This window comes from Mastigoproctus giganteus, chromosome 7, assembly GCF_048544385.1.
Source record: "Mastigoproctus giganteus isolate SK-2022 chromosome 7, ASM4854438v1, whole genome shotgun sequence".
Classification (NCBI taxonomy): domain Eukaryota; kingdom Metazoa; phylum Arthropoda; class Arachnida; order Uropygi; family Thelyphonidae; genus Mastigoproctus; species Mastigoproctus giganteus.
Genome location: NC_143581.1, coordinates 52,471,484 through 52,497,471, shown reverse-complemented (window position 1 = coordinate 52,497,471; position 25,988 = coordinate 52,471,484). Strand labels below are relative to the sequence as shown.

Sequence of the window (25,988 nt, the reverse complement as noted above, 5' to 3'; positions counted from 1 at the left end):
CAGATCACCTCGCCAGTGCCTAGTCTCCAGACTCTGTAATTTGCAAAACTTAAACCTTTCTTTGTAAGAGCAACCCTTTGTTCCATTCAGTAATCTTGTTGCCCTTCTCTGTACCCGTTCCAGCAGCTCTACATCCTTCTTGAAATGCGACCTCCAGACCTGTATACAGTACTCAAGATGTGGCCTAACCATTGCCTTATACAAGGGAATAATCACCTCCTTATCCCTGCTAGAAAAATTCCTGTATATCATTGACAAGACACCATGAGCTACTCTTGCAGCTCGTCTGCACTGCTCAGAGAACTTCATATCTGCCTACACAATTACCCCCAGGTCCTTTTCATTCTCCACCACTGTCAGTGTAGTATCGCAGAGTTGATACGTTGCTGTGTGGATACTGTTTCCCATATGTAGTACTTTACATTTGTCAATGTTAAACTTCATTTGCCACCTCTCAGCCCATCTGTTCAACCTTTCCAGATCCTGTTGCAGCAGCATAGCGTCAGTAGTGTCCTTAACAACCCTGCCAACCTTTGTATCATCTGCAAACTTGGACATTAAACTTGATATACCATCATCAATATCATTCATAAACACCGAAAACAACAATGGACCCAACACTGAACCCTGAGGAACTCCACTAATAACATTAGTCCACGTTGAGCAGTGTCCATTGATTACCACTCAGCGTTTTATGTTATGTTATATTATATTATATTAGTTATATTATATTATGTTATATTAGTTTTATGTTATTCAGAAATCTTGCTATCTACGACACCATCCCTAAAGAAACCTTCTGTGTCATAGAATATTCATTAAAGTGAGTGAGTAATAGGTATCACCTCCTCAGACAGCTGAGAAGCATAATATGCAAAATGGGCTGCATTAATGCTTTATAAAATGAACTCTTCTGTGACGACTCTGTTAAGCTATGACGATGTGGTCCTCCAGGACCTGGATATAAGAAATAATTTTGACATTATGTAAGAGGGGGAGTTTGAAAAGTTCATAACCTGAGTGTGAAAGGGTAGTGGTACAGTATTAAAATTTTCTGTACTTAATGTACAGAAATATACACTTCAATGTACTTAATGTACACTTCAAATAGTAATCCTCCAAGTTTCATGCAGTGCCATTACTTTTTTTTTTTTTAAATTACAGTTCCTGAAGTCAACAATCTGTGTAGTTTGATGACTTCAGGAACTGTGTAGTACCACACAGTTGGTATATTTCTCTGAGGTTTCTTCTAGGAAGTGCATAGGAAGGACTCCCTATAAAATTTATAGGAAGGACTCCCTATAAAATTTATAGGGAGTCCTTCCTATGCACTATCAGGGTACTTGGCTAAATTAATTGCACCCACAGTGGGGCAGTCCGAATATGTTGTTAAAGACAGTAGAGAGTTTGTGAATTTTGTGGGGAATTTGACTATAAATGATGATGAGAGCATGATCTCTTTTGACGTTATATCTTTATTTACATGTATTCCTATTAGTCATGCAGTATATTGTGTAAAAATGGCATTGACTAGGGATGCCTCCCTTGGTAATAGATCACTTCTCGGTGTGGAAGACATTTGCACCGGGGTAGAATTATGTCTAGCTAGTACTACCATGTTGTTTCAAGGAACTATGTATAAGCAGGTTCGCGGTACTGCCATGGGTTCACCCATTAGTGCCACCGTGGCCAATTTGGCCATGGAGGAGTTGGAAAGTAGAGTTTTTAGTGGGTGTTCGTTTCCTATTAGGAACTGGAGAAGATATGTTGATGATACCTTTGCCCTGGTCCAGAAGGGGAGGGAGGATGATGCCGTTTGCTGGCTTAATAGCTTCTCCCAATTTATACAATTCACCTCAGAGGTGGAAACGGGTGGTATCCTGTCATTTTTGGATGTATTGATCTCCAGGGTGGGTTTTAGACTTAAGATGTCAGTTTTTAAAAAACCCATGTGTAGAGGTCAATACACCCATTTCGATTCAGCACAAGCTGGACAATATAAGAATAGTGTAGCAAAAGCTTTATTTGACAGAGTAAGATCACACTGTACCACTTCTGAGGATAAAGAAAAAGAAATTAATCGTGTCACGGCAGAACTTAGAAAATGCGGATACCCCCAGAGGATCCTGGATAGATATAGTAGAGGAGTGTCCGAACGTAGGGAGTCGTTCGTTCCGGTAGCCACCGCATACATCCCCTACTATCCGGGCCTTACTGAACATCTGGCAAGAATTTTACGGGGTTATGGGACACGCTGTGTACAGCTTCCTGGGCGGAGGCTGTACACAGCTGTGTCTCAGGTCAAAGACCGCATACCAAAAGATCTTAGTAGTGGAGTGGTTTATAGAATAGAATGCCCGGATTGTGGGGAGTGTTATGTGGGGGAAACAAAACAATGGCTCAGGGATTGTCTGGGGGAACATTTAAATGCCATAAGAACCGCCGAATACAACAAGTCTGCTGTGGCCGAACATTTTTGGGAGAAGCAGCATCAAATCTCCCCGGAGGACGCTATTATTTTTGATCGTGCACATGGATACTGGGAGCGTAAATGGCTCGAGGGTTTACGGATTAGTTCATCCAGTAGGAATACCATCAATAGGGATAGAGGTATACGTATTAATCCTATCTTTGAAACAATTATATTAAGGTCGGATGAACGATTTTCTTTGCCACGTTCCCGAGACATTTCCGCTTCCATTTCTGACCATGTGCCGATTGAACCACGTGGAGAAATACCATGTGTGGAGGTACCGTGAGCCTGCTACTTAAGGAGATGTTGCAGGAAGTCATTTCACTGTTGAAGAAGGGAGCTGACGCTCCCAAAAGCTTCAGGTTTTGAGCGCTTTTATGTTTTATATTTTAGCAAATTTTATTGTAAATGATCTTTTATTACAGTTTTTAGCATTCCGCAATAGTTTATTGTAAATATTTTTGTGTAAAGATTGTAGTCATATTAAATTTTATTCAATGGTCGGTGTATGAATTTATATATATTTTAGACATGAGTTTTCCCCGACCTCAGAGGCCTCTTTCAGGATATTCCAAGTTAAACTAATAGGTCCATACTTACTTGTGTCACATGGTGCCTCCTTAGCCAGGTGGGAAGGAGCAGCAAGTGTGTAGCACACTTCTTGATTAGACCGGGGTTCGAGCCCGTCACTACCAAACACGGAGGATGCGGAAAGGTCAGGGAATGACCACCACATATCCCGGAGCAATATGGCCTTAGTTGCTAATACTAAAAACCAAACAACAAACAAACAAACTTGTGTCACATTTCGACGCCCCCCCTTTGTGAATTGGGGGTATATTTGCACATCTCCAGTCCCTGGGGATCTCCCTCGAGTCGAAGCATTCTCTCATAATTATGGCTAAGGGTTTGCTCACTTCCTTTGCCACTTCCTCTAATATAATTGGATAGATCACGTCCACCCCACGTGCCTTTCTTATTTTTAACTTCAGTTTCTCATGCACTTTTCTCTCAGTTATTATAAAATCAAGAAGCACCCTATTACAGTTTGATAAACCTCTGGCATTTTCCTCCCTTAATAATTCCTCATATGTGAATGTGGATGCAAAAAACTCATTCAGATTGTCAGCTTTCTGAGCAGGAACATCAACAGTTGAACCATTGAACCAAAGGTTTATATGCTATATAAGCCTTTACTTTCTTCTACACGATGTGGAAAGACTTTAGTTCAGATTCCATTGAAATGTAAGGAAGCCTCATGGGTTTTTAACACCTAGCTGAGTTAGTCATTGTTAAATGTTTGTTGCATAGTTTTACCTCCTGGAAACAGGTTCTTCAGTTCCACAAATCAGTAAAACTGACTACAGAATACACATAATTTACGGACACAATATATATTAATGTCCCACGACACCTAGTTGCCTTGTTGCAAATACTATGACACACACACACACACACACGGTGGCCGTGTGGCAATGCTGCTGACTTGCTGAATAGCTCATCTACGTTTGATTCCAGCTGCTACCCTTATGGCAATTTTCCCAGGGGCATTCAGCATTGAGTTGTGCGGTCTCAGACCATGGTCATGAGGTTTTTCACCAGGATTGACTCCGGTTTTCCTCTCACAACAGACAAACCACCCTTCGCGACGTGGGGTACACGAAAATTTGATAGGGACGTGCGTAGTCTAAACTTCGCAGCGTTTTTGCTGCAGACTTCCCTCTTGAGGGAAGGGGGTTAGTGGGGCATTCTCCGTCACAATCATAAAAAGGGGGCATCTCTGTAACCAGGTGGGAAGGAGCAGCAGTGCGTAGCACGTGCTTCTTGAATAGACTGGGGTTCGAGCCTGTGACCACCAAATACGGAGGATGCGGAAAGGTCAGGGAATGACCACTGCATATCCCAGAGCAATATGACCTTAGTTGCTAATGCTCCTAAAAACCAAACAACAACAACAACACATGCATACATATGCACTCACACTCAATCAATCAAATAAAACACTGTCAGATTAAATGCAGAAATATATAGCAATTCAGGAAATAATATGTATGCACAGGTATGCTTATTCCTATTCCAAAATAAGCATACTTGATGATCCTGGACGAGTCTTCTTCTAGTATCATACAGAACCAGTTTACTTCCTTGAAAATAAAATTTTATAAGAATACTTATTCAATTAATTGTAACTTTTATAAGAATTTATGAAATCCCCAGAGAACTGCAAACTTCCTCTGTACTGTATTTAATGTCCCCCCCATATGTAATTGCAAATGGTTGCCTAATCACAGATGTTTTCTGTGATTATTTTAAAAACATAAGAATTTTTTTTGTGATAAGCTCATATTTTTTGCAACAATAATAAGCCAAAAGGAAAAGCAGAAGATAAATCGGGGATTTGGCAACATAGCAGACCAGAAATGGGGTAGTTTTTTTTATGAAATCCCCAAACATGAATGGTATTAGAACCTGTAGTATGTGCACTACTGTGCATGGAATGAAGGTTGAGAAGACTGAAGGTACTTATTGGCATTAGACTTCAGTTTCTGTAGATTGTAATTTTCAGAAAATAAATGCCAACAAAATGTGTTCCAGGAGTTGAAGGTATAAATGAGGAAGAAGAAAGGTTGGTTCTGTGAGTTTGAAGTTGAACAGTAAATGGATGTTGGCTGGTTGGAAAGCAAAGTTATGAATGCCAATTCAAAGGAACAGTGCCTGTGGAAGTATCTGTAGAAAAAGCAAGCAGCAGAAACAATGTCTATGAGACAGAGTGGAGAGACTTCTAAAATAGGAAGCATTCTAAATTTATTTTTATTTTTTGTAGTGTACTGTGTGGAAATGTTAAATATTATAAAATATGTTATTCACAGTGATCAAATAAAATTCCATGGGATTATATACCAGTACAGTCAATTTGATGACTTCTGTAGTTTGAAAGTTAATACATTATACTTTCAGGTTTTTTTTTTTTTTTTTTTTCCTTTCAATGCAACTGCTATATATATATATATATATATATATATATATATATATATATATATATATATATATATACATACATACATACAGAGTGTCTCGAAAATATTGGTACAAACGTTTAGGGGAAGTAGGTAACATCTAAAGCAGGCCTTCTTAAACTATGGGTCGCGACCCCATTTGGGGTCGCGTAGCAAAATTCTGGGGTCGCGAGAGATTTTAATGTCAAATATTTAAATACACGATTTTATAACATCTAGATGTGTATTTGTGCAGAGTCACACTCACACACCTGCACACAAACAAAGGGAAGAATGCACGTGCAGCGAGACTATGATTCAATAACACTGACTGTAATGTGAATTAGTGTAGTATTGACGCTCTTCTAGTGTAGTCAATTGTCAGTGTTCCGCCGTAACGAGATTTTTGTTTTTTTTATTTATTCGGTAATTAATAAATCAATTATTATACACAATATGTTATTTTTATATATTTATCGTATTTTAGGATCAAAATAATTTTTGGCCATGGATAAATGGCTGAACTTAAATAAGAATAGCAATGACGCAGATAATAATGCTACAAACTCTTCTCAGGCAGGGCAAAATATTGAAAAACAGGCATCTTATGTGCAAAAAAGAAAATATGATGAGTCTTTTCTTCAATTTGGCTTTACATTTCAAAATTGTAAGGGTAATGAACAACCTCTTTGTTTGATCTGCAATGAATTATTGGCTCCGAAGAGTATGAAACCATCAAAATTAAAAAGACATCTTGAATCAAAGCATGTTTCGTATGTCAATAAACCAAAAGAATATTTTGAAAGACTGTATAAATCTTTAAATAAAGAAAAAAAATCCTTTGAAAAATTTATAACCGTTAGTGAAAAATGTTTACTAGCGTCATATGAAGTTTCATACTGTATTGCTAAAAATAAAAAGCCGTTCACCATTGGAGAAGATCTTGTATTACCTGCTGCTATTAAAATGGTAGAAATACTACATGGAAGTAAATATGGCGATGATATTCGAAAAATTCCTTTGTCGAACGACACTGTCTCGAATAGAATTTCTGATATTAACAAGGACCAATTAGTGCAACTTATTACAAGAATTAAAGAAAGCCCAAAATTTTCAATTCAGTTGGACGAAACAACTGATATTACTAAATTGGCTCAGTTGTTAGTATATGTCAGGTACGTTTATAAAGAAAGCGTGGAGGAAGAATTGTTATTTTGTCGTCCTATGGAAGACCATACTACAGGGAAAGACATATATTGTAAAGTTGACGAATTTTTAAAAACTGAAGGTTTAGAATGGAAAAATTGCTGTGGAATATGCACAGATGGTGCAAGAGCGATGACCGGCAAACATTTTGGTTTTAAATCATTTTTTCAAGCTGCTCATTATGATCATATAACTTTTACTCACTGCCTTATTCACCGAGAGGCCCTTGCAGCAAAAAAATTAGCACCAGAATTGAACGATGTGCTTCAGGATGCTGTTAAGATTATAAATTTTATTAAGAGGCATGCCCTTAACAGCCGCTTATTTTCAAATCTCTGTAAGGATACGGATTCCAACTACACAACTTTATTATTACATGCAGAAGTAAGATGGTTGTCAAGAGGTCAAAGTTTAAGAAGATTACTGCTATTAAAGGACGAGATCGAAATATTTTTAACCGAACGAAAATGTGAACTTGCTGTTTTTTTTTTCAAAATGACTTATGGCTATCCAAGCTGTGTTATTTGTCAGATATTTTTGCGAAATTAAACGATCTCAACTTGTCTCTCCAAGGAAAAAATTGCGATATATTTTCTTCGAATGATAAAATTGAAAGTTTTATCAAAAAGATCAACATTTGGAAAAGTAGGGTAGAAAAAAATTCGTTCGAAATGTTTTCCAGTGTCGACAATTTTATAATCGAGAAAATTCATTGTAAAAGTTTTATTGCAAAAATTATTGTAGATCACTTAAAAGCGCTAGAAACACAGTTCCGTACATATTTTATATTAAATATTGATTTCCAAAAAACAGTTTGGATTCAAAAGCCGTTTTGGATTGGCTTAAGTGAGATTGATCACCTGCCACTTAAAGCTCAAGAGGAATTTGCTGAGCTTTCGAGTGACTCAAACTTAAAACTACAATTTCAAAAAAGTCCTTGACTGAATTCTGGATCGGAACTAGAACTGAATTTCCCACAATCGCTGATATGGCGTTAAATGTACTTCTGCCATTCAACACCACATTTATGTGAAGTTACTTTCTCGGCTTTAACACATATTAAATTCCAGTATCGTTCAGCGCTAAAAAATGTTGAAGAGGTCTTACGTCCAGCAGTGTCAAATATTCCGCCAAGATTTAATTTGTTATGCAATAAAAAACAGGCACATCCATCTCATTAAATTTTTTACTTTAATTTTAATTTAATACTTACCACTCAACGACTGCGTTCGAATATATTCGAGCGAACTAAGACGGTCAAAATCCCCTTTTATTTATGTTATTGCAAAAAATGCAATTTTGATGAAAAATAGGGCATTTTTTGTATGTTTCAAAACGAATTCTAAAACTATATATTTTCATATGTATATGTATATTGTTACCTAATAAATAAATCATCAAAAAATATTAATTTATCTTTCTTTTATATTTATATGGGGTCGCCAAGAAACTCGCAATCATAAATGGGGTCGTGAATGAAAAATGTTTAAGAAGCCCTGATCTAAAGGAATGTGAATCGCATAGGAACCCATAACTGGAAACGTCACGGGAAAGTAGTAGCAGAGGCACAAGAAGCAGAAATGACACAAGACGGTAATTAGTGGCAAACATTTGTTTGACATAATATTAACAATGGAGTACGAGATGGATGCATTTCATGATGTTACAACAGATGTTCCACCATGAGACGCGATGCATGCTTGACACCGACGCAGCATGGATTGGGGGACACGGTCGAACACACCTAGAGTTTCTTTGACAGTAGCAGCAGCGCAGACGAGTCTCGTCCCGAGATTAACATTTCCATCTGTGAAGATAGAAATGGATCCATCTTCCATTTCCATCTTCACAGGCGATTTCTACACGATAGATTTGAGGGCCCCCACAGAAAGAAATCAAGGCTCGATAAATCAGGTGAGCATGGGGGCCAGGCAACGGGTCCACCACGGCCAATCCATCGATGCCCAAAACACCTGTTCAAATGGACACGAACACACCTTCCATAATGGGCAGGCGCCCCGTCATGTTGAAACCAAATGTTGCGTCTCACATTTGCTAGAACATCGTCAAGTAATCCTGGTATAACTTGTTCAAGAAAGATCCGATATTTAGCGGAGTTCATGCAGGATGGTAACAGGTATGGGCTGACTAAGCAGTCACCGACCATACCTGCCCACACATTTATTGCGAAGTATTGTTGTGCCACATGGGGGCGCACGCCATGTGGGTTGTTGTGAGCCCACACATGAGCATTGTGCTGATTAAATAAGCCTTACTGAGTGAAATAAGCCTCACCCATGACCTAAACATAGGCTGGAAAATTCAAGTCTTGAACACCTTCTTGGAGAAACCACTGTGCAAAAGCCACACGTGCAGGATGAGCTTGGGGGATCAGTAACTGAACCCTTTGGAGATGAAAGGTGTGTAAGGAATCGTCATGCCAGACATGCTGTACACTGCAATGAGACACTCGTAAGTTAGAAACAACAGTAGGTGGTAGATGACTTTCATCAACCGGTGAAATACCGCCACTTTGCTTATTGGGGGCTTGAAGTGGTGAAACCCATGTTTAGTCTCTAGAGCAAAGTTTCCGGCATCCCCCTCCCCCCATACTTCTCCTTCAACCCATGCATGGTACTAAGTACTATAGGTTTTGATACCTTTCGTGTTTGGGGTTTTTCATTTAAAAAAAAAAAAAAAAAAATGGCATGTGTGCTGGTAGTAGGATTATTCTGGATGGCATTCAACATACTTTCTTCCATGGTGGGAGTTCGCGTCAAACGTGGTCTGCCTGCACTATTCCTGTTACCTCTAAATGACCCATAATCGCACGAATTTTGATGCACACATGCAAACAAACGGTGGTTCGGTACATGTTTGTCTGGGAAGCATTCTCCATAAATTCGTTGAGTGGCTCGTCCATTGCCCTCTGCTAATCCATACACTAGGTGCATGTCTGCCAACTCACAGTTCGTATATCAATGCATGCTCTTCGTGCGACAACTACTGCTTGAATGAGTAAACCAGAAATTTTCCCTCTCACAAACTGATGAACAGTGCCATGTACTGACTTACTGTGACGTTTCCGGTTATGGGTTCCTATGCGATTCACATTCCTTTAGATGTTACCTACCTCCCCTAAATGTTTGTACCAATATTTTTGAGACACCCTGTATATATAATTCTTATAAACTGATCACATATCTAATAATGGTTAGAGATTTGTTTTCAAACTAGCTTTGCTGTGTACATGGCAAGAATAATATTATATATTTAATCTGTTTATTTTATAAATTCTAGGTATGCTCCTAGTAGAAGATGGCATATTGATACAATGATCAGAGTCTTAACAACAGTAAGATACAATTTTAAATATTTATAAGTGCAAATTATAGTAACAAAATGTTTTATTAAAATTATAAAAATATTTGCTTGTTAGAGATGTGTTCCAATTTGAGGACTAGAGGAATTGTAGGGAGAAGGAGAAGGACTCTATTTCGTAGAGATTGAATACGCTTGAACCATGCTGATGCAAGGTCTTCAAGAGACCTGGGGTTATATGTATGTGTTCCTTTGATGATACTAGTCAAATTATGCTTGCACTCCCCCTCCCTCCCCTCTCTCTCTCCATATCAGTGTCATTGCATGAGGCCTCAGAAGAGAAAGCCTTCTAATGATGGAAAGCTGTACCAATTGTAGAAATATTTTAAATTAATGCAAAATTTAATATGAAGGAAAACACCTGGAGAAAGTAACTGCTATAAACAACTACATAGGGTATATTAAAGTTGCAATGAACATGAAAAGATAGACCCTCATGTTTGCTCACTAAAGTTAGAAGTGTAGTTAATAATTTTTTATGAATTTGAGGTATCAGTTAAGTCCATTGTAGGTAGTATCATAGGAATATCAATTCATTTTTCTACACTGGATGTAGAAAATTTGGCAAATACAATTGTACAGCAGGCATAGACTTGAGGGTTGGAGTAATGCTTTTATTTATCATGCTTATAGGTTTAAAATAGTTATTTTTGAAAACTAGTAAGCTCCTAAATGTAAATCAAAAGGATGACAGATGAACTGATGACCTCAGTGGCAGAGAAAAAAAGGCCCATGGGATAATTATAAATTATTAATGAATCCTATAGTAAATATAAATCAGTCTGTATTAAAATTAGTTACCCAGCAGTTTAGAAATTTTATGACAAATTATAAAAAAACAGTAACTATCAGAGTAGAGATAGTGGTGCAAAGAGCAGTAACAAAGATTTCTTAACTTATGTTAGCAGTAAAAGGATCAACCATATTGGTCCATTTCATATTTCTGATAACAATATTGATGATCCTAAACTGGTTGCTGAAAAGCCAAATATATTTTACCTCCATTCACATATGAAAATATTTTTTTAAAGTTGAGGATACTAGTTGTGTAGCTAAAACTAATTGGGAGTTGATTGATTTCATGATAACTGAGAAATGATTAGATGGGAATTTATTACAGTTAAAAGTGAAGAAGGCACAAGGATTTAATGGAATCAATCCAGTTACAGTAAAACTCTTAAGAGTGAGAGTAACCTTGAATTCAGCTGATGCCCCTGCAGATTTGAAGTCTAATGACATCTCTCTTATTCACAAACGTGACTCAAAGAGTAAAATGGGAAACTTGCAGACCTTTCTCAGAAGTTTTACTTCTTAGAAAGAAGTCAAATAAGGCAGGATTATGATGTCCTCAATTAAGGATGCAATACAAGATCAACTGGACAGTAAATATAGCATGAAACTAATGCAGAAAATTAATACTAAAAGTAGGGTTATACTTCGCAGATTGCAATTCTTCTACCCGAGTACCAGGATACCCTGATAATCAAAATAAAATAAAATCACAAGAAAAAAGACAAATCAGTACTCACCCTTAACACATTCATATGAAGGTATGAGTGTCATTTTCATAATAAATAAATGAAATAAAGACGGGCACTCACAAGTACCAAGTAGAAGGAAGAACTCTCAGAAGCATTTTATTTTGGTCATTGATTGCTATCCAGCCAAATGTTAGTGGGTGTACCTGTATGATCTGAATGCAGAAAGAAAATAAAGAACAACTGAATTCAAGGTTGAGTTAACCTGTAGTGGGTGGCATATACGTTGCCACCCACTACAGGTTAAATAAGCAAACTGAATGCAGATTTTAATGACAACCCAGCCAATTGTGGTTAAATCAAACACAGAATGCAAGTAATGTTGAAATAAAATCATGATGAGCAGATTGTGATTAACATAAATCAATTATAATGGGGATATCTATTGATATTTGACTGGGCATTGGTCAATGACTGAAATGCGATCCTTTATTTGGAGTTCGTGAGGGCTCAGAAGCACTATCTCTTTCAAGCTTTGCAGCAACCCCCCCCTCCCAGAGGATTAAAAATGTTTGTTATATCAAAAATCAGAAAAAGAACAGAGTTTTAAACAACAAAATGAAGATCGTACATTTTACATTGATTTACAATGTATTAGAAGATGAAATACACAAGGCATAATTTCTTATGGGTGTAGGCAATTAACTATATAATATCGGTGTAGATACACAGATATATAGTTAATAATATACCCATTAGCTTCGAAACGATCGTCTGGGCGGTGGTATCCACTGAAAATAAATGACAGTAGTCTTCTTTACTAGAGAAGCATTATTTATATGAAGTAGTGCAATACCAGCTATCTCGTTGTGAAGGCACCCACAATATGAGATTTAAAACGATGCCTTTACACTATATGCGTAATTTAAATTTATGGGTAAACTGTGGTGTATCTACACCAATATTATATAGTTAATTGATTTACGATGTAGTAAGATTAATTTATAAATTTATGTAGAATAATTACTATATACAGTAGCACACATGTACATTATCTATGCATGCATATACACTGATGAGCCAAAACATTATGATCAGCAAGTTGTTATGCAAATCGAAGCAACTGCAGGTGAACTCCGGCACGTGTGCAGCTCTGGAAACGGTATAAAAACCACCTGATACTGAGCTCTGTTAATCAGTGTTACTCTTGTTCTTCAGGTGGGAAAGGCAGCAGACTAAAGCGTGTTTGACAAAGGCCAAATTGTAATGGCCAGATGACTGGGTCAGAGCATATCCGAAGCAGCTGCTCACAGGATGCTCACAGCCAGCCGTGGTTAGTACCTACCAAAAGTGGTCCAAGGAGGGGAAACCCACGAACCGCCAACAAGGTGTTGGATGACCACGGCTCATCGATGGTAATTGGAATGCTGGTGACAGGAGTAATGTGTCACAACACACAATACATCGAACCCTGCTGAAAATGGGGCTGCGTAGTCGCAGGCCGCTCCGAGTGCCCTTGCTAACCATGGTTCTTCGGCGACAGTGCCTACAATGGGATGCAAGCATCAAAACTGGACCTTGAGTGATTGAAGATGGTCGTCTGGTCTGATGAATCACTTTTCCTGTTGCACCATGTGGATGGCCGGATACATGTGCGTCATTTACCTGGTGAAGTTATGGCACCTGGATGCACTGTGGGACGAAAACAAGGCGGTGGCTGTGGTGTCATGCTTTGGGCGATGTTCTGCTGGCATACCCTGGATCCAGTCATCCCTGTGCCAGGCACTCTGACATCTACCACCTACCTAAACATCATGGCTGACCAGGTATGCCCTTTCGTGGCAGCAGTCTTCCCCTTTGCCGATGCTGTCTTTCAGCAAGATAATGCGCCATGCTACACTGCCCGGATAGATTGAGACTGGTTCGCAGAACATGAGAAGACGTCCAGGTATTGCTCTGACCACCAAATTCCCCAGCCATCAATCCCATCGAATATCTTTGGTTTGTGTTGGAACAGCAACTCCGATCTGGGGCGTCTCAACCACGGACCTTACAGGAGTGAAAGGATCTGCTGGTTACATGTTGGTACAAGACACATTTAGAAATCTTGTAGCATCTATGCCTTGCCGGGTACGAGCTGTTTTGGCTGCATGTGGAGGAACAACATCATATTAGGTAGGTGGGCATAATGTTTTGGCTCGTCGGTGTACATAGATACTGTGCACTTTTTTATTTATATATATGCTGCTTTGCGCTTTTAGGTGCATTTATCATTCCTGACTCATTAATCTTTCATTTACTGAAACCATTTCATCAACCGAATACCTTTTTATCCTATGTAACTTTATAAACATTACATTTAAGGGGTTACATATAATATTCATTTATTTATATATATATATATATATATATATATACAGGGTGTCTCAAAAATACGTGACATAACTTCAGGAACGAGTTCCTCATATGTAGACAATAAACATATTTTATATCAACATAGTTCTGAAAATGCTTGGTTTCCGAGTTTTGAAGGTCTGTCTATGACACTTAACTGTTCACATCACCTTGTAGTAAGTGTTCAAAATGTCCACCTTCTGCCTGAATACAGGCCTCACATCGACGTCTCATGGACTCACGAAGACAACAAGAAGAAATCTAGTAGGTTTAAATCAGGTGAGTGTGGAGGCCAGGCAGTTGGCCCACCCCTCTACTTCAGGAGTCATAGATCGTGGTCATCCGCTGTCGGCAGCACGAGGTGTAAAGGTCCCATGTATACTTTGCGGCGATGGATACTTTCAAATGTTTTCCTGTCTGGACATCATGCTGGGACCCTTTCGTGGTACAAATGACGAGCCTACAGAACATTGCCGTCCGCCAAACCGTACATAAAGTGCATATCCACTTGCTCCTGATTTAAGTACATGGTCCGAATGGAAAACCACCAGATTCTGTCAGTACCACCTTGTGATGAAGGAAATCACCTGCGGGAGATAAGACATTCCGGTTAATAACTAGTATCAAAATTTAAATAGTATCAAAATCCTTTCTAAGATCCAAATATATGAGATGATATCATAATTGTTCTTTGCATCCAGTTCCTTTGTGACTGCATAGTATCCAATCAAATTGGTCAGAGAAGATCCTGACCAGCTGCATAACCAAGAAGATATCAGACCATTTGGAGAACCAGGACATCATGGCCGAACAGCAGAAGAGTTGCAAGTGGATGAACAAAGGATGCTAGGAGCAATTAACCATTGATGCCACAGTGATAGAGCAAGTGTATATGAAGTGCTGCAACTTGTACACTGCCTACATCGATTACAGCAAGGCCTTCGACTCCATGCCCCATAGTTGGTTGATAGAGACACTGAAGATCTATAAACCCAACCCGATAGTGACAAACTTCCTAAAAGCAACCATGGCAAAATTGAGGATAACCATCAAGGTTGAGAACATCATGACCGGACCAGTACACATCAGAAGAGGTACCCTGAGCCCACTATGGTTCTGTCTACCACTCAACACATTGTCAACCATGCTGAATAACAGCAAGTACAGATATACACTAAAAGAAAAGAATGGAGGAAGAATCTGTACACCCTCTCTCACCTGATGTTCATGGTTGACATCTAACTCTCTGCCACAATGGAGAATCAACTCTAACAGCTACTCTGGATCACCAAAGAGTTCAGCATCGACATCAGGATGCAATTTTGGCCTAGACAAATGCAAGACCTGTGCATCAAGGACATCCAGTCAAACAAAAAACTGTCAGCTGAAGACCAGTGAAGAAATTGAAGTCGTGACAGAGGGAGAGACATACAGATATCTGGGGATGACGCAAGCCCACTGGTTAGAACATAAAGATATCAAGCCTTGGGCCCTCTTCACTGAGAAATACCACCAGAGACTGAGAAGTTTGCCAAAATCAAAGCTGAATGGCAGGAACATGGTCACAGCCATAAACACTTATGCAGTCCCACTACTATGTACTTCTTCATGATCATAGATTGGACCAACACTGAGTTGGAGGAGATTATGAGATCAACTAGGATAATGATGACCAATAGGTGCCAACACCACCTGAAGTCAGCCTTCTAGAGACTGACCATAGCCCATAAAGGAGAGAGGAGATTGACTAACGTCATTGAACAAGAGAACAAGGCAATTAAGAACCTGCAGGATTGTGCAGCACCAATCTACAAAGCCATAAGAAAGCTGGACAAATGCACACAACACTCAACCTCAGGGAAACCACACTCACAGAGACAGAAGAAACAAAGACAAAAAGATGGGCGAAGCAGACATTCCATGGTAGGCACTACAATGACCTTCATCAAGACTACACGGATGCTTGGCTCTCAAACGGAAGACTCTTCCCTGAGACCGAAGGATTCATGCTCGCCATCCAAGACCAGGTAATCAACACCAGTAACTACAAGAAATACATTGTCACCCTGGAGTAACAAATGACAAGTCGATGATGTCATCTGGCCCGAGGAACAGTCCAGCACATCACCCAAGATGCAGTGGGATCACCCAGATGGAATGCACTCGCTGATGTGACCAGGCGTCCAGAATAATACATCAGAAACTAGTGCAAAGATATCAGCTGTCAAAGAAAGTTTACCGCATTACAAGTACCACCAGCCTTGGGTTATACTAGAGACCTCCACTCACAGATTACTGGGACCGTATCATCACAATGGACAAGATGAACCCACACAACAGACCAGACATAGCCCCCCTTGACAAGTAGGAAATGGCTACCTACCTGATTGACATAGTGGTACCCAACACCAGCAGCCCCAGAAAACATAAGAGGAAAAGATCAGGAAGTACTCAGGCCTGAGACAGGAAGTCAAATATATGTGGCATATGAAACAAGTAATGACCATTCCAATCATCATGTCAACCACTGGCACAGTGCCAAAAAGCCTCCATAAGAATCTAGCAATAATAGGCCTCCCAGAGAACATTTACATGGAAATGTAAGAGACCAGCGGAATTACTTAACAAGTATAAGTGAATGCTGAAAAAAAGCCGTGAGTTAGGGTTGAATTTGAAAGTCTTTGCAATTCTGCCCAGACACGATAGGAGGGAGTATATGATGAGAGCCATTTCAATCAATTCGGCCCTGGAGAGATTGGTGCAAGGCTCAAGGGGTAGAATTTTTCTCAGCCTGGTCTGTCCTTGTTAACAAGAGAAACTGCTTCTACAGGTATGGGATACACTTAAATAGAAAAGGTGCAAGAATATTTGCTGATGCTATCGAGGCAGAGTTAGATGGGTCGGAAAACTGTTAGCTTTGGGGGGATACATGGACGAATAGATTAACAGTAGTCGCTGGCAGAGGTAAAAGTGATTCTTCCACTACTTCTATTGGAAAGCAAGGCAATGGGGATTTCCAGGACTGCTGGGAGTCATAGTGGAACAAGTAAATACATGGGCTGTGTTAGGGTACCTAAGAGTAGAAACAGGTGCACGTATACTTGCATGTACACCAATGCTATGAGTATAGTTAATAAATTCGATGAGCTTGAAGTGCTAGTCAAGACATCAAAGGCAGATATTGTTGGGATATCAGAGACATGGTGTCACATACATAAGCAGTGGAGAACTGGAATTTGGGGAGTACAATGTGTACAGAAAGGATAGACAGGACAGAAAGGGAGGAGGGGTTATGCTGTTAGTTTAGAAACATAAAATCTAAGGAAGTGCATCCAATTGATGTTGGTGGACAATGCAATGTTGAGTCTGTTTGGTGTGACATAAGCACTGGGAAAGAAAAAATGAGAGTAGGTGTGTGTTATAGGCCAAATGAATCTGATGAGTATAATGAGAAATTGTGCAGTGAAATAAAGTGGGCCAGTAAATCAGTGTGTTTTATAATGGGGGATTTTAATTTCCCAGAGATTGACTGGAATTTATCGGTTGGTCACTCACACACTAGCAAGGCATTTGTGGATTTATTGGATGATTGTTTTCTAAACAGCATGTTCGGGAGGCAACTAGAGGGAGTAATACTCTTGATCTGATCATCAATAGTGATTCTTCATGCATCAAGAATTTGCAGATAAAGGAACCACTAGGTGGCATTGATCATAGTGTGTTGAAGTGGGATTTACTCAAAGAGGTAACTACCATCAAGGGTAAAGGGAAGGGATTTTGCTTTCGTAAAGGTGACTACAGTGGTCTGAGACAGTATTTAAATTCTATACGTAGGGACCAACTGATGATGTTATCAACAGCAAATTCAAAATGGGAAGCATTCAAAGAATTTATCTTGGAAGCTACTAGGCTTTTCATACCAACAAAGAAATATTGTTCAAGATTTAGGCCTAAATGGATGTCAGATGAACTAATTAGACATGTGACAGAGAAGAAAAATGCATGGTATACATATAAATTAACATGTGACACAGAAGTCTATGATAGATATAAGCTGGTCTGTAAACAAGTTACAAAGGAGGTTAGGCTGGCAAAGGCAGATTACGAGAAATCTTTGGCAAAGGATGCAAAGAAAAACAGCAAAGAGTTTTTATGTAAACTCTAGAAGGAAAGGGATGAATCAGATTTGTCCTCTTGATATCGATGGTTCAACTGTTGATGATCCTGCCCAGGTAGCTAATAAACTAAATGAATGTTTTGCATCTACATTCACACATGAGGAGTTATTCAGGGGGTGGAATGCTAGAGGTGTATTCAACTTTGGCAGTAAGCTAGATAATCTTGTAATAACTGAGAGTACAGTGGGGGAGAAATTGTTGAAGTTAAACATAAGAAAGGCACCTGGGGTAGATGGAATCTATCCAGTTATATTAAAGGAGGTGGCAAAGGAAGTAAGCAAACCCTTAGCTATAATTATGAGAGCTTCCCTGGACTCAGGGGAGGTACCCATGGACTGGAGATGTGCAAATGTGACCCCAATCCACAAAGGAGGATCAAAGTGAGACACAGGTAATTACAGACCTGTTAGTTTAACTTCTGTTCCAGGTAAATTAATGGAGGCACTGGTTAAAGAAGCATTGCAGGATCATCTAGACAAGACTTCAGTTATAGCTCGGACACAGCATGGGTTTGTTAAGGGTAAGTCTTGTCTGACAAATTTGATTGGATTCTATGATGTAGTCACAAAGGAACTGGATGCGAAGAATAACTTTGATATCATATATTTGGATCTTAGAAAGGCCTTTAATACTGTTGCACATGGAAGACTGCTGCACAAATTGGAGCAGTGTGGCATTGGAGGCAAATTGCTGCTATGGATAAAGGGATGGTTGAGTGGGAGAAAGAGTGGTAATCAATGGACACTGCTCTTCATGGATTAATGTTATTGGAGTCCCTCAGGATTCAGTGTTGGGTCCATTGTTGTTTTCTATATTTATAAATGATATTGATGATGGTATATCAGGCTTAATGTCCAAGTTTGCAGATGTTATGAAGGTTGGCAGGGTTGTTAAGGACACTACTGATGCTATGCTGCTGCAACAGGATCTGGTAATGTTGAGAAGATGGGCTGAGAGGTGGCAAATGAAGTTTAACATTGACAAATTTAAAGTACTACATATGGGAAGCAGTAATCCCAGAGTAATGTATCAACTCTGTGGTACCACACTGACAGTGGTAGAGAATGAAAAGGACCTGGAGGTAATTGTGCAGGCAGATATGAAGTTTTCTGAGCAGTGCAGATGGTCCGCAAGAGTAGCTCATGGTGTTTTGTCAATGATATACAGGAATTTTTCTAGCAGGGATAAGGAGGTGATTATCCCCTTGTATAAGGCAATGGTCAGGCCTCACCTTGAGTACTGTATACACGTCTGGCGGCCTCATTTTAAGAAGGATGTAGAGCTGTTGGAATGAGTACAGAGAAGGGCAACAAGATTAGTGAACAGAACAAAGGGTTGCTCTTACGAAGAAAGGCTTAAGTTTTGCAAATTACAGTGTCTGGAGACTAGGTACCTGCGAGGTAATGTGATTGAGGTGTATAAAGCCTTGAATGGTTTGAGCATGCTCAATGCTGATGAGATTCTTCCTCTTGCTCAGAATAATCGCCTGAGAGGACATAAATTCAAAATTTTTGTTTGTAGGATAGATGTGTGGGCGGTTGATTGCTGGAACAAACTTCCATCTGTCATTGTAGAAGTTGATAGCTTAAATAGATTCAAGACAGAACTTAACAAACATTTGGAGCGAGGGGATGGGTGAAATAAGGGTGTTTGTTTTTTTTTTTTTTGGCTGATGCTATATAAGCTTGCTTCCTTGTATTATGTGCCATTGCTAATGCTAACTCCAGAACAATATGATCCTGAACACCTGTAGAATAGTAAGAGTGTTCCTCAATTAACAGTAATAATAATAATAGCAACTGGCCACAACCAACCAACCCATGCACAATTACTACCAGTACCCCTCACGTGGCAGGAAAAATCTCATAAGGAGAAAATTTTTTTATAATAATAATGTCTTCATACCTGTAAAGCATTAGGGATTTCACAATGATTAAGAGTAAAAGCTTCTGTATGAGAGATTTGCTGCTAGCATAATGGTAATCCATTGTTTTACCTTTTTTTTTCACCATTAATGTACCTTTAAATGTAAGCTTTTATTTGGTAGCACCTTAAAAGAATCACCTATTTCATCAGCATCAAAGATGTCATTCTGGTCATATGTCAACAAAACATTTTTTAAACAATTCACATTCCTTTCTTTTGTAGCTTCATTGTTGATGGTTGCACACATTTTTAAAAGACAGCCCATGGCAAGGCTTAAAATTTTGGAATCATCCATCAGAAGACTTGAATATTGAATATTTATCCAATGCATAAAAGATTCATCCTTAGTTTTAAAAAGATTTTCATCTACAGGAATGGTTTTTGCTCATTAGCCATTCCTGGAGTATCTTTTTTATCTTTTTCAGAATAGTGTACAGCATACATCTTGCCAGCTGTTTAGATGTCTTAGAATGCACACTATCTACGACTTGAAATCTTATTTTTGTTTGTGGTTGGCAATGCTATCCATTTCATAGGAACCATACTGATAAACCAATAGTTTTTACATGTTGTAAAATGAAATGAACTTCTAGTCAAAGTTAATATCATTATGCCAATGAGTGAACATGGGAAATTGTCAAGTGTCTAATGGTCAGCCTACGAGATGGTCATTAGCATCAATATTCTTTCGTTTTGAAATGTGAATATTGTAATTAAAAAAAAAAAAAAAAAAAAACACACACAGTGGAAGGAAAGGAAATTTTGGGTCCTTATAGAGAAGTCATTCCTCTTTCAAGGTTGTAACAAATCCAAAATAGAATTAGGTTTATGGGAAATTGGCTGATTCCTACCATGTGGTTGTTGTAATGTGTTAGGATATTAAAAAGAGGCTTACTCTGAAGAGCTTCTTATATGGACTTGATAAATCTTTGGATTCTGATTCTAGATCCGATTTCCTCTATTGCATCTAGTTTTTGTGATGAAACATTACAAGAACATGATAAGGCTGATTCTTCCACTCACATACATCTTCCAGCCAGCTTACATTAATATAATTATTATTAATTTATTTATTATTATTATTATTTTATACATTCATGTTTATGTAATTATTTGAATATATCTATTTCATAATTTAATTATTTTATTATATATAGTTTCAGTTACTGAAACACATTTGTCATGCCTTAGAAGTGTAAAAATCACTTGAGACTAGAGCAAAAATACTTGGTTAAGAACATCAAAGTCTCACATTACGAAAAAAGAAACAAAGTTTTGGGAACATTCTTTACAGTAAATGACTTGCTCTGCTACTGCTATTTTATCAATTGAGTTTTTAGGGAATTGTTACAGTACACCATGACAAAATACACATCATGTCTGAATGGTTCCACTTCATAGACTCCTCACAGCAAAGTTTGAAAGCTGTTTTCTTGAATTGCAAGAACTTAAAGCAGTCTATCCATCAATCCCCTTTGCCCTCTTTGTTCATCTAAATGAGACACGCTATGTGTGTGTGTGTAGTCTGCATCATGGGCTAACATGAAATAAATAACTAATATAACTGACTGCGGCAATTCCATTTATCTTTGACCAACTTAACCACGACATGACCTTTCCTGTGGGGTTCCTCTAATAAGTAACTTATTTCAAGTTCCAGTTTCTAAATCTTTTTCTCAAAATTGTCATCTCTTTGAGTGAACCAATGATTACCCATTTACTTAAGAACATGGCATAGTTTCATATTAAATTAATATCTTTTTCTCAATCTTTCTGTATCAAAAAATTTGTTTCCATTTTTCTTTCTGTTCCAAGGGTCTATGACTATGTTAATACTGACTGTTTCGTGTGTAACAAGAAAAGCAGTAGCTTAAAGCTGTAATGTTCAAGCTCCTTTCAAAGAATTGTTCCAACCAACCTCTGTTAATGTTAAAGAGGCAGAAGGATTCTAGCCAACACAATTTATGTATTGTGTGTGTGTGTTTGCTGATTTGGCATTGCAATAACTTAAACAAAACTAGTTTAAAATGTTAGTGTTGAGGGAATTAAATGTTTCTTAGTACCTTGATTTTATACTAAATTTGGAAAGAAATTATGAAATTTGCTTATATTTGTCTCCAGTGTTGGTCCATCAAAATATATTGAGTATTCTATGGCACTTTAAAAGCAATCATTGGCATTAAACTTAATTCTATTATTCAGCCTTTGTTAATAAAAATGCACGTCTTCTTGCCATGAATACCTTAACTTGGTGGAACTAAATTGCATTCATTTTACCACAGCACAATTCACTGATTTAACAGACATGGTTGGCACATTACAGCCTAGGTTGCTGTAGCACAAGTAAAACCAAACCAAAACTGTTTCAACAGTAATTCTCTTCACACTTAGATACATTAAAATCTCACTCATTTCTTTTTAACTCTCTCCTACTGCTATTATCATCACTGATTAACAAGTATTAAATACATGTGTTCACTGTTAAACACGAATCAGACAGGCAGTGATGCACTTCAGAGTACTGAAAATTGTTTGATAAACTAGAGTAAACAGTCTAGTAATTACAATGAAACTACATTAACAAATAATCAATTTGTATCTTCCTGAACATCTTTTTTTTTTTTTTTTTTTTTAAAGTTGAAGAGCAATTCATATAAGATAGTTCTTTCTCTGATATTGAAGAACAGTCACAAAAGTAAATAACATCATGGCATGAAAAGCTTATTTATGTAAAACAAAAAAAAAAAAAGAAAAAATCTTAATACATTATAATATCAAGACACTTCTTGAAGCAATTCAATGTGGTACTCACCAATGGAACATATTCACAAACCAATGACTTTGAATATAATTAATTCAGTCATTGATATGTTAATGGATCATACAATATTGCTGTTTCCTATTACTGTAGGACATCTATTCTGCCACAAACCATTACATCAGATGTGGCTGGCTCAAAGAAGCACATGAGCCAAGAATGAGTAGTGTGCAGTATGTTCTGTAAGTGGATCTAACAAAGGTTTTGCTTCCATCTATCTTCGTTAAACTTGGCCTAGTGAGGAGTTTTGTGAAAGTGATGGGTACTCAAGTGAGATTCAAAGACCAATACCATAAAAGTTAAAGGGGGGGGAATCTATATGGGGTCTCAAGTTGGAGCTGCTTGATGAAAGCTTGGAAATCAGTCTCAGTGTGTTAGAACTAAAAGCATGGCAGCCATTTCAAGTCATTGTTGAAACTTTGTAGGTAACCATAGGTCTCCTGCATATAAAGATGGAGTTCAGAAACATACATAAAGAAATGGTTTATGTATGTTTCTGATACATCATTTCTTGCATTCACATTTAGACTTTGTGATGTTTCAATGCATTACCAAGTAATTACCACTATTGTAGCCTACAACCAAACAGTTCTGCTTGTCCTTGGGTAAGTTTAAATGAATAAGTCATGACTGATTGTCATTTAAACCTTTTCTTGCCTAAAATGTAGCAGTTTATAATTTTCTGTTTGAGGAGACAGTCCAGCAAAGTCTGCAACACAAGAATCCATGCTATATTGATTACTGCTTCCTTTATCCCATGATTTTGGGGGATATGGTATATTAAGGATGTGTCATCAGTAAATTTATGCCATTTATTAAGAATGTGTTCAATTTTCATTTCATTCAGAAGACCACTGATGTCCTTACAGAAACACATACTATCTCCATTATGGATATATTGAAAATAGTTTGTTTTTTTATATAATTTAATTTTAGTGCATGTTTCATGTAATTTCCACTGTTGTAACTTATAACCAAAGGAGTTCTACTTGCTCTTTCTGGTTAACACATTTGCTTCCATCTGTATTTGAGAGAGTGTATTCAATAACGAATTAATTAATTAGCAGTAATTACTTTGTTGATTTATTAGTTAATTAACTAAATATATTCACCTCCAAATAAGGGGGTACCTCCATAGCCAGGTGGGCAGGAGCAGCAGTGCGTAGCACACGCTTCTTGATTAGACCGGGGTTCGAGCCCATGACCACCAAATACGGAGGATGCGGAAAGGTCAGGGAATGACCACCACATATCCCTGGAGCAATATGGTCTTAGTTGCTAATGCTCCTAAAAAACCAAAACAACAAAAAACAACAACCTCCAGTTTCTGCTAGGGAGGAACAATGTGTTATTAAATCAGATCACAGATCGATATCTTTTAAAGTAAAGCATTGAAGAAGAAATTAGCAACAGTATCCAAAAATATTTGCTTGCCTTGTAATTTTCAAAATGTTGAAAAATAACATTCCAAAATCTTCAAAATTCTAAAAATTTGTAAATAATGATCAAAAAGTAAATGTCTGGAATTCATAGCTGGAAGCAAATGCTTGCTTTTGGGCTGGGTAGTAAATGAGAAAAAAAACTCAATATATTAAAAGTTTATTGCATGTCCATAAACTAACCTCACAAGCAAAAAACAAATAAAAATTGTGCCAAGCTGCATACAAAATGAAGCATTGCAGCTAATAACTGCAAGTTCAATCAATTTTATGACAGAATTGAGCACTTAATTTCATAATTTTACTTTTACACAACTTGTATATTCCACTTGGGAATGACTGCCTATGTGCATCGTGGCATATCACATGTAATGTTATTTGATGCTTATATGTGTCAGATGCAAAAAACATGGTAATTGCGATGTGTTATAATTTCCTAGTTGGCAGTCCAAATCTGTTGAAGTGGATAGTCAAAAAAAAAGTCTGCAACATGCGAATCCTAGCTATATTCATTGCTACTTCCTTTATACCATAATTTTGGAGGATCTCATATTAGTAGGTCTTAATTATGCCTTATTGTAGGATATTTGATTCTGTTCTTGCTTTTTTCTGGATGTCGCTGATATTTTTGTTATGCTGAAATAGTAGTAATCAATGTGGTTGCACAGTTCTCACTGCACCATAGGAACAGCAAAAGGCACAGTTTATATTTTCTGGTTAGTCACATCCTTAGATTTGTGGTGCAGGTAATACAGCATATAATATAGTGCCAAAGTTTTGTTATGATCACCAATCTTGCAACCAAAGTTCAAAGAATATGCATGTTTAATAATACTATAGATTTTCTTCCTGAGTTTTATTATAAACTGTCCACACATGTAACAGAGATTGCCAGGGTGATTGAGACACTTCCTTTGCTTCTGCTTAAATATTTTCACAATACAATGCAATGCAACGTATGCAAAATGCAGACAAAACAAACAATATGGGACCTGGGGGTGGTTGTGCAGGCAGATATGAAGTTCTCTGAGCAGTGCAGACGGGCTGCAAGAGTAGCTCATGGTGTATTGTCAATGATATATAGGAATTTTTCTAGCAGGGATAAGGAGGTGATTATTCCCTTGTATAAGGCAATGGTCAGGCCACACCTAGAGTACTGTATACAGGCCTGGAGGCCTCATTTCAAGAAGGATGTAGAGCTGCTGGAACGAGTACAGAGAAGGGCAACTAGATTGGTGAATGGGACAAAGGGGTGCTCTTACGAAGAAAGGCTTAAGTTTTGCGAATTACAGTGTCTGGAGACTAGGCACCAGCGAGGTGATCTGATAGAGGTGTACAAAGCCTTGAATGGCTTGAGCATGCTCAATGCTGATGGGATTCTTCCTCTTGCTCAGAATAATCACCTGAGAGGGCATAAATTGAAATTGAGGAAAGACAGATGTAGGATAGATGTGCGGAAATTTGCCTTTAGCCAGCGGGTGGTTGGTGGGTGGAACAGACTTCCATCCCTTGTCGTGGAAGTTGATAGCCTAAATAAGTTTAAGGCTCAGCTGGACAGGTATTTCGAACGAACAGAGGGGTGAAGTGGAAGTGGTTATTTTTATTTATTTATGTTACTTTTTTTTTTTTTTTTTTTTTTTGGCTGATGCTGCATAAGCTTGCTTTCTTGCATCAAATGCCTCTACTAATGCTAATGCTA

General features: G+C 38.0%; 1 protein-coding gene across 5 annotated transcripts in view; it reads left to right on the top strand.

The window, feature by feature from the left end:
- The window catches only part of LOC150082893 (AP-1 complex subunit gamma-1-like), a 489,084-nt gene that overhangs the window by 286,186 nt on the left and 176,910 nt on the right, over positions 1-25,988 (top strand). For all 5 annotated transcript variants that reach the window (XM_090377666.1, XM_090377665.1, XM_090377663.1 and 2 more), the window contains one exon: positions 9,976-10,030. In XM_090377666.1, the coding sequence (XP_090233792.1) occupies positions 9,976-10,030 (55 nt within the window). The remainder of the gene's footprint in view (positions 1-9,975; positions 10,031-25,988) is intronic.